The following is a 17,074-nucleotide window of genomic DNA, read 5'->3' on the forward strand; positions in this document are numbered from 1 at the left end:
TAATCAGTCAATGGTTATGATTAATGAGTTGTAGATTAGTTAATAGCTGTAATGTGTGTTAGTGATTATATGCTATGGTAGTAATCCATTAATTAGTATGTGTTTCCCCTATAAGGAATTGTAATGTGCATTCATATTCTTAGCTCCCTCGGCAATGTCACGCTGAAGGGAAACAACAAAACCAAAAATATATATACTTTATTATTTTATTGCTTCCCCCCAACGAGTGACTTTGCCGAGGAAGCTAAGAATATGAATGCACATTACAATTCCTTATAGGGGAAACACATACTAATTAACAGATTACTAACATAGCATATAATCACTAACACACATTACAAATAATTACTAATCTACAACTCATTACTAATCATAACCATTGACTGATTACTAATCGATTATATAATTACAATACCCCCCCTCCGCCTCTAATCACTGCACCTGATATGAGTTAAATGATGACGTCACCCTGCTGCTCTATTTAAAACCGGGAGCAAGCGAGGGCTTTACCATTCTGGCGAATTGCCCGATGATGCTGGATGTATTTACCAGCGAAACGTCGTACTCAAACTGTAAATGTGGATTCACTCTTCAACACACCGGTGGGCTAAAGTAGTGAATTATTTGTCTTTTGTCAACGTGACACTTTTTTGCTGATGGGTGGTGGAGGGTTACGACACATTTATAAATAACGCGATCTAACCCAAAAACCTTTATTATGAATAATATTGGTCGCGAAAGCCTACGTGTTAAACTCATGGTATACTGTAATCATTTATCAATTTGTAAATAATTCTAAACATGTTAATTGCTATTAAGTAATACATAAAACACTCTCCTATGATGTGTAAATATAATATAAACTTGTTCAAGTCATTATTTTACTTAATGCTGGATATTCCCAATAACCAGAAAAGGCCAGAGCCTCAAAGAGTCTCGCTTCGAGAGATTATAACGAAGCTCAGCATTCCTCCAAAATAGGGCACTCAATGTTCATATCAGAATTGTGTCGAGCCGCATTGCATAAGCAGCCTAAAAGTACGCTTTCACCACCAATATGCATAATAAAGGTCATTTTTGGGTTAGATCGCGTAAATATAAATGTGTCGTAAACCCACCACCACGGACACAGCCACTTAGTAAGGCTTTTCACGTAAACAAAACGTGCCAGTTACTTCTTCAGCACAACGGTGTGTTGGAGATTAAACCCACAACATTTACTATCTGACGTTTCCTTGGTAATTACAACCAGGCTCATCAGGCGATTTTCCAGAATTGTGAAGTAGTCTTCCTGGTTCGGTCTTAAATAGAGTAAAAGTGATGTCATCACTGTGAGCCTATCAGGTGTGTATACCACAGTTGGGTTAATGTGGTTGCATAAATTACAATGAATTATGTAAATCTGAGAACTTGCAGTGCTGTACCTATTATCGGTTGGGTTAGTCACCGTTAATCAATATACTGTAAGGTGGAATGATTTTTGTATTTAGTTTAGTGTGTTGTCCTTCCTCATACCTCTGATTAACGCAGTTGGCTATATACAGTGCTAAGAAGTTCAACACATACCTACAATATGCATAAAATATATCGACATTAGGAACAAATTCATGTAATCCATAAGCACAGTTTGGGAATTCTCTTTTTTTTAAGCTTGTAGATGTTTTATGACAGAACATGTTAGATCATTTACAACACCTGTTGATTCAACGTGTCCCTATTATCAAATGTAAAATCAATTCGATACTTTTAAAAGTACGCAACAAACATAACATTTTTAACTCGTGAAAATTACTTCATATGCTGTCGTTCCTTAAAGACGTATTAATTACATTATTTAATGTTGTCAATAATTGGAGACACCTGTTGATTTAATGTGTATCGATTATCAAATGTACAATTAATTCGTTACTTTTAAAAGTACGCAACAACGTAAAAAAATTCATTGTTTGAAATTACTAAATATGCTGTCGATCATTAAAGACGTATTAATTCGGTTATTTAATGTCATTAATTGGGGACAAATTTAATGAGTGTTTTAAATGTTGTCCATTTTTTTGCATGTTTTTAACAAATATCAAACTGATTACACAATGATGAACGCTGCATATATACGCACATGTCCTGGCAGTGACGTTGGATGATGGTTGGGAGCCACTGCCACTGTGCGCTGTTACAGATGCCTGGTAACTTCTACCAGGAACCAGATCAGTAAACTCTTGTGTTGTATTGGTGGTCAAACTGTCGCTCTTCAATTTTTCGTTGGTACGTCCACTAAAGTAGACCATGTAGTAGTCAACGTCTACAGTAATAATAGGTGCCCATGAGACCGTCATGACTGTAGTGCTGTTGATGCTGATGGTGACATTGACTGTTGGAGGCACTGCAACGGCAAAAATCAATATTTAGAAACGCACACATTTCAAGGGTTGTATTTGCCATAAACTAAAGTCTTTAAAGTAACACCACGTCAGACACAACGGTTACTTACTATGACATGGACTTCTATTGGACTCGGACATCCGCACGGTATTCGTGTGCTTTCCTGTTTTCATGAACATTTATTTTACAAATAAAATAAATCCTTCAATTACATCAGAAAATCTCTTCAGCCTTCCAAATCCAGTAAACTTCAGCTTTCCACTTCTGCTTTACAATAATGGTGACTCATGGAATACTGTAATCATTAATTAATTTGTATTGCATTCTAAACATGTTTATTACTATTAATTATATTATTGGTTCTTTCGGTAAAGTCACGTAGAAGGGAAACAATAAAATAATACAAATATAAAACAATAAAATTATCACGACGTTTCGACTGCAACACAAGCAATCATCATCATCAGGTGTGATTACTTAAATAAGCAGTCTAAAAGTAACCTTTCACCACCAATATTATGCATTTTTACCCTTTACTCTGGCACAAAAACTGACACCTTTATACAAGGGGATCATGTTTGCAATAACCACAACACAAGTAGTCAAAATGCAAACAAAAAAGAGACAACTCTGATAATGATATGTACTGTCCTTGAATTTGATTGGTCCACATCCGAGACGGCTTTTCTTAGAGCCTAGTCTCCACTGGTGTTGCATTTTGACTGCTTGTGTTGTGGTTATTGCAAACATGATCCCTTGTTTCAAGGTGTCAGTTTTTGTGCAAGATAAAAGGGTAAAAACCTATCACTATATCTTGTTACTGGCAAACGAGGTCTCATAATGTAAAAAAACATGCCAGTTACTTCAGCACAACGGTGTGGAGATTAAACCCACAACATTTACAATTTGGCATTTTGCTGGTGATTACAAGCAGCGTTATGTAGCAATTTGCCAGTATTGTGAAGACGTCTTCCCGGTTCGGTTATAAGTAGAGGAGTAAAGGTGATGTCATCACTGTGAGCCTATCAGGTGCGAAGACCAGAGTGGGGTTAATGTGGTCGTATAAATAACAATGAATTATTTTAAATCTGAGAATATGCAGTACTGTACCTATAATTGGTTGGGTTAGTCACCATTAATCAATATACTGTAGATTGGAATTATTTTTGTATTTAGTTTAGTTTGTTGTCTTCCCCAGTACCTCTGATTAACACGGTTGGCTATATACGGTGGTAAGAGTTCAACACATACCTAGAATATGCATAAAATCAACCGATATTAGGTACAGATTCATGTAATCCATGAGCACAGGGTTGGGCTTTCTCTTTTTCTAAGCTTGTAGATGTTTTATGACAGAACATGTTTGATCATTTAACATATACAACACCTGTTGATTTAACGTGTCCCTATTATCAAATGTACAATCAATTCGATACTTTTTAAAGTACACAACAAACATAACACTTTTAACTCGTGAAATTTACTTCATATGCTGTCGTTCCTTAAAGACGTCTTAATTACATTATTTAATGTTGTCAATAATTGGGGACACATTTAATAAGTAGTTTTAAATGTTGTCGATTTTTGAGCATGTTTTAAACAAATATCAAACTGATTACACGATGATGAACGCTGCATATATACGTACATGTCCTGGCAGTGACGTTGGATGATGGTTGGGAGCCATTGCCACTGTGCGCTGTTACAGATGCCTGGTAACTTCTACCAGGAACCAGATCTGTAAACTCTTGTGCTGTATTGGTGGAGGTCAAATTGTGGATCCTCACTGCTGTTGAGTTATTGGTTTCATCCAAGTAGACCATGTAGTAGTCAACGTCTACAATAATATTTGGTGCCCATGAGACCGTCATGGCTGTAGAGCTGTTGATGCTGATGGTGACATTGACTGTTGGAGGCACTGCAACGGCAAAATCAATATTTAGACACGAACACATTTCAAGGGCTGTATTTGCCGCAAACTAAAATCATTAAAGTAACAGCACGTCAGATACAACGGTTACTGTGATATGGACTTCCATTGGACTCGGACATCCTCGCGGTATTCCTGTGCTCTCCTGTTTTCATGACTTTATTTTCCAAACAAACTAAATCCTTCAACTACGTCAGAAAATCTCTTCAGCCTTCCAAATCCAGTAAACTTCAGCTTTCCACCTCTGCTTCACAATAATGGTGACTCATGTTACACTGTGGTTATTTATGAACTAGCTTATAGCCCGTCCAAGGACGGGTGGAAATTGCAGTTAATCTGAAATATTTAATCGAAACTAATGACCCGCTCATGATTATTCTTTGGGTCTTTCGGTAAAGTCACGTAGTTAGAAATGATATAAAACAAATCACGACGTTTCGATCGCAACACAAGCGGTCGTCATCAGGCCAAGGAGTCAGCCTCTTTATGATGCGTAAATATAATATAGAGGCTGACCCCTTTTGCCTGATGACGACCGCTTGTGTTGCGTTAGAAACGTCGTGATTTGTTTCATTTCATTTCTAACTACGTGACTTTACCGAAAGATCCAAAGAGGATGGATTCCTGCCATCACGAAAGCTTCAAATCAAGACCGCTCATGATTACTAATAAGGGGGTGGGTGCGGGTTCCACGTGAGTGACGTCATCAGCTCATGATTATTAATTAGGGGTTCGGCACGTTAACAACAGACATTCCTGGGTGATTAATGTAGATATTTGTATTGAATTCTAAACATTAATTACTATTAAATAATCAATCAAACACGCGCCTGTGATGTGTAAATATAATACAAACTTGTTCAAATCATTACCTTTCATGCAGAATTGTGTCAAGCCGCATTGCATAAGCAGTCTAAAAGCATGCTTTCACCACCAATAGTATGCATAATAAAGGTTATTTTGGGGTTAAAACGCGTAAATATGAATGTGCCGTAAACCCACCACCACCAGACAAAGCCACTGAGTAAGGTTTGTCATATGAACAAAACGTGCCAGTTATTTCTGCAACACAACGGTGTGTTGGAGATTAAACCCACAACATTTACAATTTGGCGTTTTGCTGGTAATTACAACCAGCTTCATCGGGCGATTTGCCAGAATTGTGAAGAAGTCTTCCTGGTTCGGTCTTAAATAGAGTAAAGGTGATGTCATCACTGTGAGCCTATCAGGTGCGAAGACCAGAGTGGGGTTATTGTGGTCGTATAAATAACAATGAATTATTTTAAATCTGAGAATATGCAGTACTGTACCTATAATTGGTTGGGTTAGTCACCATTAATCAATATACTGTAGATTGGAATTATTTTTGTATTTAGTTTAGTTTGTTGTCTTTCCCAGTACCTCTGATTAACACGGTTGGCTATATACGGCGGTAAGAGTTCAACACATACCTAGAATATGCATAAAATCAACCGATATTAGGTACAGATTCATGTAATCCATGAGCACAGAGTTGGGCTTTCTCTTTTTCTAAGCTTGTAGATGTTTTATGACAGAACATGTTTGATAATTTAACATATTCAACACCTGTTGATTGAATGTGCACTGATTATCAAATGTACAATCAATTCGATACTTTTTAAAGTACACAACAAACATAACACTTTTAACTCGTGAAATTTACTTCATATGCTGTCGTTCCTTAAAGACGTCTTAATTACATTATTTAATGTTGTCAATAATTGGGGACACATTTAATAAGTAGTTTTAAATGTTGTCGATTTTTGAGCATGTTTTAAACAAATATCAAACTGATTACACGATGATGAACGCTGCATATATACGTACATGTCCTGGCAGTGACGTTGGATGATGGTTGGGAGCCATTGCCACTGTGCGCTGTTACAGATGCCTGGTAACTTCTACCAGGAACCAGATCTGTAAACTCTTGTGCTGTATTGGTGGAGGTCAAATTGTGGATCCTCACTGCTGTTGAGTTATTGATTTCATCCAAGTAGACCATGTAGTAGTCAACGTCTACAATAATATTTGGTGCCCATGAGACCGTCATGGCTGTAGAGCTGTTGATTCTGATGGTGACATTGACTGTTGGAGGCACTGCAACGGCAAAATCAATATTTAGACACGAACACATTTCAAGGGCTGTATTTGCCGCAAACTAAAGTCATTAAAGTAACAGCACGTCAGATACAACGGTTACTGTGATATGGACTTCCATTGGACTCGGACATCCTCGCGGTATTCCTGTGCTCTCCTGTTTTCATGACTTTATTTTCCAAACAAACTAAATCCTTCAACTACGTCAGAAAATCTCTTCAGCCTTCCAAATCCAGTAAACTTCAGCTTTCCACCTCTGCTTCACAATAATGGTGACTCATGTTACACTGTGGTTATTTATGAACTAGCTTATAGCCCGTCCAAGGACGGGTGGAAATTGCAGTTAATCTGAAATATTTAATCGAAACTAATGACCCGCTCATGATTATTCTTTGGGTCTTTCGGTAAAGTCACGTAGTTAGAAATGATATAAAACAAATCACGACGTTTCGATCGCAACACAAGCGGTCGTCATCAGGCCAAGGAGTCAGCCTCTTTATGATGCGTAAATATAATATAGAGGCTGACCCCTTTTGCCTGATGACGACCGCTTGTGTTGCGTTAGAAACGTCGTGATTTGTTTCATTTCATTTCTAACTACGTGACTTTACCGAAAGATCCAAAGAGGATGGATTCCTGCCATCACGAAAGCTTCAAATCAAGACCGCTCATGATTACTAATAAGGGGGTGGGTGCGGGTTCCACGTGAGTGACGTCATCAGCTCATGATTATTAATTAGGGGTTCGGCACGTTAACAACAGACATTCCTGGGTGATTAATGTAGATATTTGTATTGAATTCTAAACATTAATTACTATTAAATAATCAATCAAACACGCGCCTGTGATGTGTAAATATAATACAAACTTGTTCAAATCATTACCTTTCATGCAGAATTGTGTCAAGCCGCATTGCATAAGCAGTCTAAAAGCATGCTTTCACCACCAATAGTATGCATAATAAAGGTTATTTTGGGGTTAAAACGCGTAAATATGAATGTGCCGTAAACCCACCACCACCAGACAAAGCCACTGAGTAAGGTTTGTCATATGAACAAAACATGCCAGTTATTTCTGCAACACAACGGTGTGTTGGAGATTAAACCCACAACATTTACATTTTGGCGTTTTGCTGGTAATTACAACCAGCTTCATCGGGCGATTTGCCAGAATTGTGAAGAAGTCTTCCTGGTTCGGTCTTAAATAGAGTAAAGGTAATGTCATCACTGTGAGCCTATCAGGTGCGAAGACCAGAGTGGGGTTATTGTGGTCGTATAAATAACAATGAATTATTTTAAATCTGAGAATATGCAGTACTGTACCTATAATTGGTTGGGTTAGTCACCATTAATCAATATACTGTAGATTGGAATTATTTTTGTATTTAGTTTAGTTTATTGTCTTTCCCAGTACCTCTGATTAACACGGTTGGCTATATACGGCGGTAAGAGTTCAACACATACCTAGAATATGCATAAAATCAACCGATATTAGGTACAGATTCATGTAATCTATGAGCACAGGGTTGGGCTTTCTCTTTTTCTAAGCTTGTAGATGTTTTATGACAGAACATGTTTGATAATTTAACATATTCAACACCTGTTGATTGAATGTGCACTGATTATCAAATGTACAATCAATTCGATACTTTTTAAAGTACACAACAAACATAACACTTTTAACTCGTGAAATTTACTTCATATGCTGTCGTTCCTTAAAGACGTCTTAATTACATTATTTAATGTTGTCAATAATTGGGGACACATTTAATAAGTAGTTTTAAATGTTGTCGATTTTTGAGCATGTTTTAAACAAATATCAAACTGATTACACGATGATGAACGCTGCATATATACGTACATGTCCTGGCAGTGACGTTGGATGATGGTTGGGAGCCATTGCCACTGTGCGCTGTTACAGATGCCTGGTAACTTCTACCAGGAACCAGATCTGTAAACTCTTGTGCTGTATTGGTGGAGGTCAAATTGTGGATCCTCACTGCTGTTGAGTTATTGATTTCATCCAAGTAGACCATGTAGTAGTCAACGTCTACAATAATATTTGGTGCCCATGAGACCGTCATGGCTGTAGAGCTGTTGATGCTGATGGTGACATTGACTGTTGGAGGCACTGCAACGGCAAAATCAATATTTAGACACGAACACATTTCAAGGGCTGTATTTGCCGCAAACTAAAGACATTAAAGTAACAGCACGTCAGATACAACGGTTACTGTGATATGGACTTCCATTGGACTCGGACATCCTCGCGGTATTCCTGTGCTCTCCTGTTTTCATGACTATTTATTTTCCAAACAAACTAAATCCTTCAACTACGTCAGAAAATCTCTTCAGCCTTCCAAATCCAGTAAACTTCAGCTTTCCACCTCTGCTTCACAATAATGGTGACTCATGTTACACTGTGGTTATTTATGAACTAGCTTATAGCCCGTCCAAGGACGGGTGGAAATTGCAGTTAATCTGAAATATTTAATCGAAACTAATGACCCGCTCATGATTATTCTTTGGGTCTTTCGGTAAAGTCACGTAGTTAGAAATGATATAAAACAAATCACGACGTTTCGATCGCAACACAAGCGGTCGTCATCAGGCCAAGGAGTCAGCCTCTTTATGATGCGTAAATATAATATAGAGGCTGACCCCTTTTGCCTGATGACGACCGCTTGTGTTGCGTTAGAAACGTCGTGATTTGTTTCATTTCATTTCTAACTACGTGACTTTACCGAAAGATCCAAAGAGGATGGATTCCTGCCATCACGAAAGCTTCAAATCAAGACCGCTCATGATTACTAATAAGGGGGTGGGTGCGGGTTCCACGTGAGTGACGTCATCAGCTCATGATTATTAATTAGGGGTTCGGCACGTTAACAACAGACATTCCTGGGTGATTAATGTAGATATTTGTATTGAATTCTAAACATTAATTACTATTAAATAATCAATCAAACACGCGCCTGTGATGTGTAAATATAATACAAACTTGTTCAAATCATTACCTTTCATGCAGAATTGTGTCAAGCCGCATTGCATAAGCAGTCTAAAAGCATGCTTTCACCACCAATAGTATGCATAATAAAGGTTATTTTGGGGTTAAAACGCGTAAATATGAATGTGCCGTAAACCCACCACCACCAGACAAAGCCACTGAGTAAGGTTTGTCATATGAACAAAACATGCCAGTTATTTCTGCAACACAACGGTGTGTTGGAGATTAAACCCACAACATTTACATTTTGGCGTTTTGCTGGTAATTACAACCAGCTTCATCGGGCGATTTGCCAGAATTGTGAAGAAGTCTTCCTGGTTCGGTCTTAAATAGAGTAAAGGTAATGTCATCACTGTGAGCCTATCAGGTGCGAAGACCAGAGTGGGGTTATTGTGGTCGTATAAATAACAATGAATTATTTTAAATCTGAGAATATGCAGTACTGTACCTATAATTGGTTGGGTTAGTCACCATTAATCAATATACTGTAGATTGGAATTATTTTTGTATTTAGTTTAGTTTATTGTCTTTCCCAGTACCTCTGATTAACACGGTTGGCTATATACGGCGGTAAGAGTTCAACACATACCTAGAATATGCATAAAATCAACCGATATTAGGTACAGATTCATGTAATCTATGAGCACAGGGTTGGGCTTTCTCTTTTTCTAAGCTTGTAGATGTTTTATGACAGAACATGTTTGATAATTTAACATATTCAACACCTGTTGATTGAATGTGCACTGATTATCAAATGTACAATCAATTCGATACTTTTTAAAGTACACAACAAACATAACACTTTTAACTCGTGAAATTTACTTCATATGCTGTCGTTCCTTAAAGACGTCTTAATTACATTATTTAATGTTGTCAATAATTGGGGACACATTTAATAAGTAGTTTTAAATGTTGTCGATTTTTGAGCATGTTTTAAACAAATATCAAACTGATTACACGATGATGAACGCTGCATATATACGTACATGTCCTGGCAGTGACGTTGGATGATGGTTGGGAGCCATTGCCACTGTGCGCTGTTACAGATGCCTGGTAACTTCTACCAGGAACCAGATCTGTAAACTCTTGTGCTGTATTGGTGGAGGTCAAATTGTGGATCCTCACTGCTGTTGAGTTATTGATTTCATCCAAGTAGACCATGTAGTAGTCAACGTCTACAATAATATTTGGTGCCCATGAGACCGTCATGGCTGTAGAGCTGTTGATGCTGATGGTGACATTGACTGTTGGAGGCACTGCAACGGCAAAATCAATATTTAGACACGAACACATTTCAAGGGCTGTATTTGCCGCAAACTAAAGACATTAAAGTAACAGCACGTCAGATACAACGGTTACTGTGATATGGACTTCCATTGGACTCGGACATCCTCGCGGTATTCCTGTGCTCTCCTGTTTTCATGACTATTTATTTTCCAAACAAACTAAATCCTTCAACTACGTCAGAAAATCTCTTCAGCCTTCCAAATCCAGTAAACTTCAGCTTTCCACCTCTGCTTCACAATAATGGTGACTCATGTTACACTGTGGTTATTTATGAACTAGCTTATAGCCCGTCCAAGGACGGGTGGAAATTGCAGTTAATCTGAAATATTTAATCGAAACTAATGACCCGCTCATGATTATTCTTTGGGTCTTTCGGTAAAGTCACGTAGTTAGAAATGATATAAAACAAATCACGACGTTTCGATCGCAACACAAGCGGTCGTCATCAGGCCAAGGAGTCAGCCTCTTTATGATGCGTAAATATAATATAGAGGCTGACCCCTTTTGCCTGATGACGACCGCTTGTGTTGCGTTAGAAACGTCGTGATTTGTTTCATTTCATTTCTAACTACGTGACTTTACCGAAAGATCCAAAGAGGATGGATTCCTGCCATCACGAAAGCTTCAAATCAAGACCGCTCATGATTACTAATAAGGGGTTGGTTGCGGGTTCCAAGTGAGTGACGTCATCAGCTCATGATTATTAATTAGGGGTTCGGCACGTTAACAACAGACATTCCTGGGTGATTAATGTAGATATTTGTATTGAATTCTAAACATTAATTACTATTAAATAATCAATCAAACACGCGCCTGTGATGTGTAAATATAATACAAACTTGTTCAAATCATTACCTTTCATGCAGAATTGTGTCAAGCCGCATTGCATAAGCAGTCTAAAAGCATGCTTTCACCACCAATAGTATGCATAATAAAGGTTATTTTGGGGTTAAAACGCGTAAATATGAATGTGCCGTAAACCCACCACCACCAGACAAAGCCACTGAGTAAGGTTTGTCATATGAACAAAACGTGCCAGTTATTTCTGCAACACAACGGTGTGTTGGAGATTAAACCCACAACATTTACAATTTGGCGTTTTGCTGGTAATTACAACCAGCTTCATCGGGCGATTTGCCAGAATTGTGAAGAAGTCTTCCTGGTTCGGTCTTAAATAGAGTAAAGGTGATGTCATCACTGTGAGCCTATCAGGTGCGAAGACCAGAGTGGGGTTATTGTGGTCGTATAAATAACAATGAATTATTTTAAATCTGAGAATATGCAGTACTGTACCTATAATTGGTTGGGTTAGTCACCATTAATCAATATACTGTAGATTGGAATTATTTTTGTATTTAGTTTAGTTTGTTGTCTTTCCCAGTACCTCTGATTAACACGGTTGGCTATATACGGCGGTAAGAGTTCAACACATACCTAGAATATGCATAAAATCAACCGATATTAGGTACAGATTCATGTAATCCATGAGCACAGAGTTGGGCTTTCTCTTTTTCTAAGCTTGTAGATGTTTTATGACAGAACATGTTTGATAATTTAACATATTCAACACCTGTTGATTGAATGTGCACTGATTATCAAATGTACAATCAATTCGATACTTTTTAAAGTACACAACAAACATAACACTTTTAACTCGTGAAATTTACTTCATATGCTGTCGTTCCTTAAAGACGTCTTAATTACATTATTTAATGTTGTCAATAATTGGGGACACATTTAATAAGTAGTTTTAAATGTTGTCGATTTTTGAGCATGTTTTAAACAAATATCAAACTGATTACACGATGATGAACGCTGCATATATACGTACATGTCCTGGCAGTGACGTTGGATGATGGTTGGGAGCCATTGCCACTGTGCGCTGTTACAGATGCCTGGTAACTTCTACCAGGAACCAGATCTGTAAACTCTTGTGCTGTATTGGTGGAGGTCAAATTGTGGATCCTCACTGCTGTTGAGTTATTGATTTCATCCAAGTAGACCATGTAGTAGTCAACGTCTACAATAATATTTGGTGCCCATGAGACCGTCATGGCTGTAGAGCTGTTGATTCTGATGGTGACATTGACTGTTGGAGGCACTGCAACGGCAAAATCAATATTTAGACACGAACACATTTCAAGGGCTGTATTTGCCGCAAACTAAAGTCATTAAAGTAACAGCACGTCAGATACAACGGTTACTGTGATATGGACTTCCATTGGACTCGGACATCCTCGCGGTATTCCTGTGCTCTCCTGTTTTCATGACTTTATTTTCCAAACAAACTAAATCCTTCAACTACGTCAGAAAATCTCTTCAGCCTTCCAAATCCAGTAAACTTCAGCTTTCCACCTCTGCTTCACAATAATGGTGACTCATGTTACACTGTGGTTATTTATGAACTAGCTTATAGCCCGTCCAAGGACGGGTGGAAATTGCAGTTAATCTGAAATATTTAATCGAAACTAATGACCCGCTCATGATTATTCTTTGGGTCTTTCGGTAAAGTCACGTAGTTAGAAATGATATAAAACAAATCACGACGTTTCGATCGCAACACAAGCGGTCGTCATCAGGCCAAGGAGTCAGCCTCTTTATGATGCGTAAATATAATATAGAGGCTGACCCCTTTTGCCTGATGACGACCGCTTGTGTTGCGTTAGAAACGTCGTGATTTGTTTCATTTCATTTCTAACTACGTGACTTTACCGAAAGATCCAAAGAGGATGGATTCCTGCCATCACGAAAGCTTCAAATCAAGACCGCTCATGATTACTAATAAGGGGGTGGGTGCGGGTTCCACGTGAGTGACGTCATCAGCTCATGATTATTAATTAGGGGTTCGGCACGTTAACAACAGACATTCCTGGGTGATTAATGTAGATATTTGTATTGAATTCTAAACATTAATTACTATTAAATAATCAATCAAACACGCGCCTGTGATGTGTAAATATAATACAAACTTGTTCAAATCATTACCTTTCATGCAGAATTGTGTCAAGCCGCATTGCATAAGCAGTCTAAAAGCATGCTTTCACCACCAATAGTATGCATAATAAAGGTTATTTTGGGGTTAAAACGCGTAAATATGAATGTGCCGTAAACCCACCACCACCAGACAAAGCCACTGAGTAAGGTTTGTCATATGAACAAAACGTGCCAGTTATTTCTGCAACACAACGGTGTGTTGGAGATTAAACCCACAACATTTACAATTTGGCGTTTTGCTGGTAATTACAACCAGCTTCATCGGGCGATTTGCCAGAATTGTGAAGAAGTCTTCCTGGTTCGGTCTTAAATAGAGTAAAGGTGATGTCATCACTGTGAGCCTATCAGGTGCGAAGACCAGAGTGGGGTTATTGTGGTCGTATAAATAACAATGAATTATTTTAAATCTGAGAATATGCAGTACTGTACCTATAATTGGTTGGGTTAGTCACCATTAATCAATATACTGTAGATTGGAATTATTTTTGTATTTAGTTTAGTTTGTTGTCTTTCCCAGTACCTCTGATTAACACGGTTGGCTATATACGGCGGTAAGAGTTCAACACATACCTAGAATATGCATAAAATCAACCGATATTAGGTACAGATTCATGTAATCCATGAGCACAGAGTTGGGCTTTCTCTTTTTCTAAGCTTGTAGATGTTTTATGACAGAACATGTTTGATAATTTAACATATTCAACACCTGTTGATTGAATGTGCACTGATTATCAAATGTACAATCAATTCGATACTTTTTAAAGTACACAACAAACATAACACTTTTAACTCGTGAAATTTACTTCATATGCTGTCGTTCCTTAAAGACGTCTTAATTACATTATTTAATGTTGTCAATAATTGGGGACACATTTAATAAGTAGTTTTAAATGTTGTCGATTTTTGAGCATGTTTTAAACAAATATCAAACTGATTACACGATGATGAACGCTGCATATATACGTACATGTCCTGGCAGTGACGTTGGATGATGGTTGGGAGCCATTGCCACTGTGCGCTGTTACAGATGCCTGGTAACTTCTACCAGGAACCAGATCTGTAAACTCTTGTGCTGTATTGGTGGAGGTCAAATTGTGGATCCTCACTGCTGTTGAGTTATTGATTTCATCCAAGTAGACCATGTAGTAGTCAACGTCTACAATAATATTTGGTGCCCATGAGACCGTCATGGCTGTAGAGCTGTTGATTCTGATGGTGACATTGACTGTTGGAGGCACTGCAACGGCAAAATCAATATTTAGACACGAACACATTTCAAGGGCTGTATTTGCCGCAAACTAAAGTCATTAAAGTAACAGCACGTCAGATACAACGGTTACTGTGATATGGACTTCCATTGGACTCGGACATCCTCGCGGTATTCCTGTGCTCTCCTGTTTTCATGACTTTATTTTCCAAACAAACTAAATCCTTCAACTACGTCAGAAAATCTCTTCAGCCTTCCAAATCCAGTAAACTTCAGCTTTCCACCTCTGCTTCACAATAATGGTGACTCATGTTACACTGTGGTTATTTATGAACTAGCTTATAGCCCGTCCAAGGACGGGTGGAAATTGCAGTTAATCTGAAATATTTAATCGAAACTAATGACCCGCTCATGATTATTCTTTGGGTCTTTCGGTAAAGTCACGTAGTTAGAAATGATATAAAACAAATCACGACGTTTCGATCGCAACACAAGCGGTCGTCATCAGGCCAAGGAGTCAGCCTCTTTATGATGCGTAAATATAATATAGAGGCTGACCCCTTTTGCCTGATGACGACCGCTTGTGTTGCGTTAGAAACGTCGTGATTTGTTTCATTTCATTTCTAACTACGTGACTTTACCGAAAGATCCAAAGAGGATGGATTCCTGCCATCACGAAAGCTTCAAATCAAGACCGCTCATGATTACTAATAAGGGGGTGGGTGCGGGTTCCACGTGAGTGACGTCATCAGCTCATGATTATTAATTAGGGGTTCGGCACGTTAACAACAGACATTCCTGGGTGATTAATGTAGATATTTGTATTGAATTCTAAACATTAATTACTATTAAATAATCAATCAAACACGCGCCTGTGATGTGTAAATATAATACAAACTTGTTCAAATCATTACCTTTCATGCAGAATTGTGTCAAGCCGCATTGCATAAGCAGTCTAAAAGCATGCTTTCACCACCAATAGTATGCATAATAAAGGTTATTTTTGGGTTAAAACGCGTAAATATGAATGTGCCGTAAACCCACCACCACCAGACAAAGCCACTGAGTAAGGTTTGTCATATGAACAAAACGTGCCAGTTATTTCTGCAACACAACGGTGTGTTGGAGATTAAACCCACAACATTTACAATTTGGCGTTTTGCTGGTAATTACAACCAGCTTCATCGGGCGATTTGCCAGAATTGTGAAGAAGTCTTCCTGGTTCGGTCTTAAATAGAGTAAAGGTGATGTCATCACTGTGAGCCTATCAGGTGCGAAGACCAGAGTGGGGTTATTGTGGTCGTATAAATAACAATGAATTATTTTAAATCTGAGAATATGCAGTACTGTACCTATAATTGGTTGGGTTAGTCACCATTAATCAATATACTGTAGATTGGAATTATTTTTGTATTTAGTTTAGTTTGTTGTCTTTCCCAGTACCTCTGATTAACACGGTTGGCTATATACGGTGGTAAGAGTTCAACACATACCTAGAATATGCATAAAATCAACCGATATTAGGTACAGATTCATGTAATCCATGAGCACAGGGTTGGGCTTTCTCTTTTTCTAAGCTTGTAGATGTTTTATGACGGAACATCTTTGATAATTTAACATATACAACACCTGTTGATTGAATGTGCACTGATTATCAAATTTACAATTAAAAGTACGCAACAAACGTAATATTTTTAATTTTTGGAAATTACTTGATATGATGGCCATCATTAAAGACGTATTAATTCCGTGATTTAATGCTGTCAATAATTGGGAACACATTTAATAAGTGTTTTAAATGTTTCGATTTAAAGCTTTCGTGACTGCAATGATTCATCTTCTTTGGTTCTTTCGGTAAAGTCACGTAGAATGATAATAAAATAATAAATTGATAAAATAAAATAACACAATAATATTCTCACGACGTTTCGGCCACAACACAAGCGGCCTTCATCAGGTGAAGGGGGGCGAGACTGTCTGGTAGGACAGCGCTGGAGTGAAAGAGCCACGTATTCTCACGTCGTGAGAATATTATTGCGTTATTTTATTTTATCAATTTATTATTTTATTATCATTCTACGTGACTTTACCGAAAGAACCAAAGAAGATGTTTTAAATGTTGTCGATTTTTGAGCATGTTTTGAACAAATATC

The 17,074-nt window shown here is 37.9% G+C and overlaps 1 protein-coding gene across 5 annotated transcripts in view; it reads right to left on the reverse strand.

Annotated features, from left to right (window-relative positions):
• Nucleotides 1-17,074, reverse strand: part of LOC116957659 (receptor-type tyrosine-protein phosphatase beta-like) — a 91,163-nt gene that overhangs the window by 47,317 nt on the left and 26,772 nt on the right. For 2 of the 5 annotated variants that reach the window (XM_076057242.1, XM_076057245.1), the window contains 7 exons: nucleotides 14,682-14,951; nucleotides 12,552-12,821; nucleotides 10,420-10,689; nucleotides 8,288-8,557; nucleotides 6,158-6,427; nucleotides 4,028-4,297; nucleotides 2,117-2,380 (listed from right to left, as the gene is read on the reverse strand). In XM_076057242.1, coding sequence (XP_075913357.1) covers nucleotides 2,117-2,380; nucleotides 4,028-4,297; nucleotides 6,158-6,427; nucleotides 8,288-8,557; nucleotides 10,420-10,689; nucleotides 12,552-12,821; nucleotides 14,682-14,951 — 1,884 coding nt within the window. The remainder of the gene's footprint in view (nucleotides 1-2,116; nucleotides 2,381-4,027; nucleotides 4,298-6,157; nucleotides 6,428-8,287; nucleotides 8,558-10,419; nucleotides 10,690-12,551; nucleotides 12,822-14,681; nucleotides 14,952-17,074) is intronic. The other 3 variants (XM_076057243.1, XM_076057244.1, XM_076057247.1) reach the window with 3 other exon arrangements.

Source organism: Petromyzon marinus, chromosome 80 (assembly GCF_048934315.1).
Source record: "Petromyzon marinus isolate PM22_M1 ecotype Great Lakes invasive population chromosome 80, UKy_Petmar_22M1.pri1.0, whole genome shotgun sequence".
In the NCBI taxonomy this organism is placed as follows: Eukaryota; Metazoa; Chordata; class Hyperoartia; order Petromyzontiformes; family Petromyzontidae; genus Petromyzon; species Petromyzon marinus.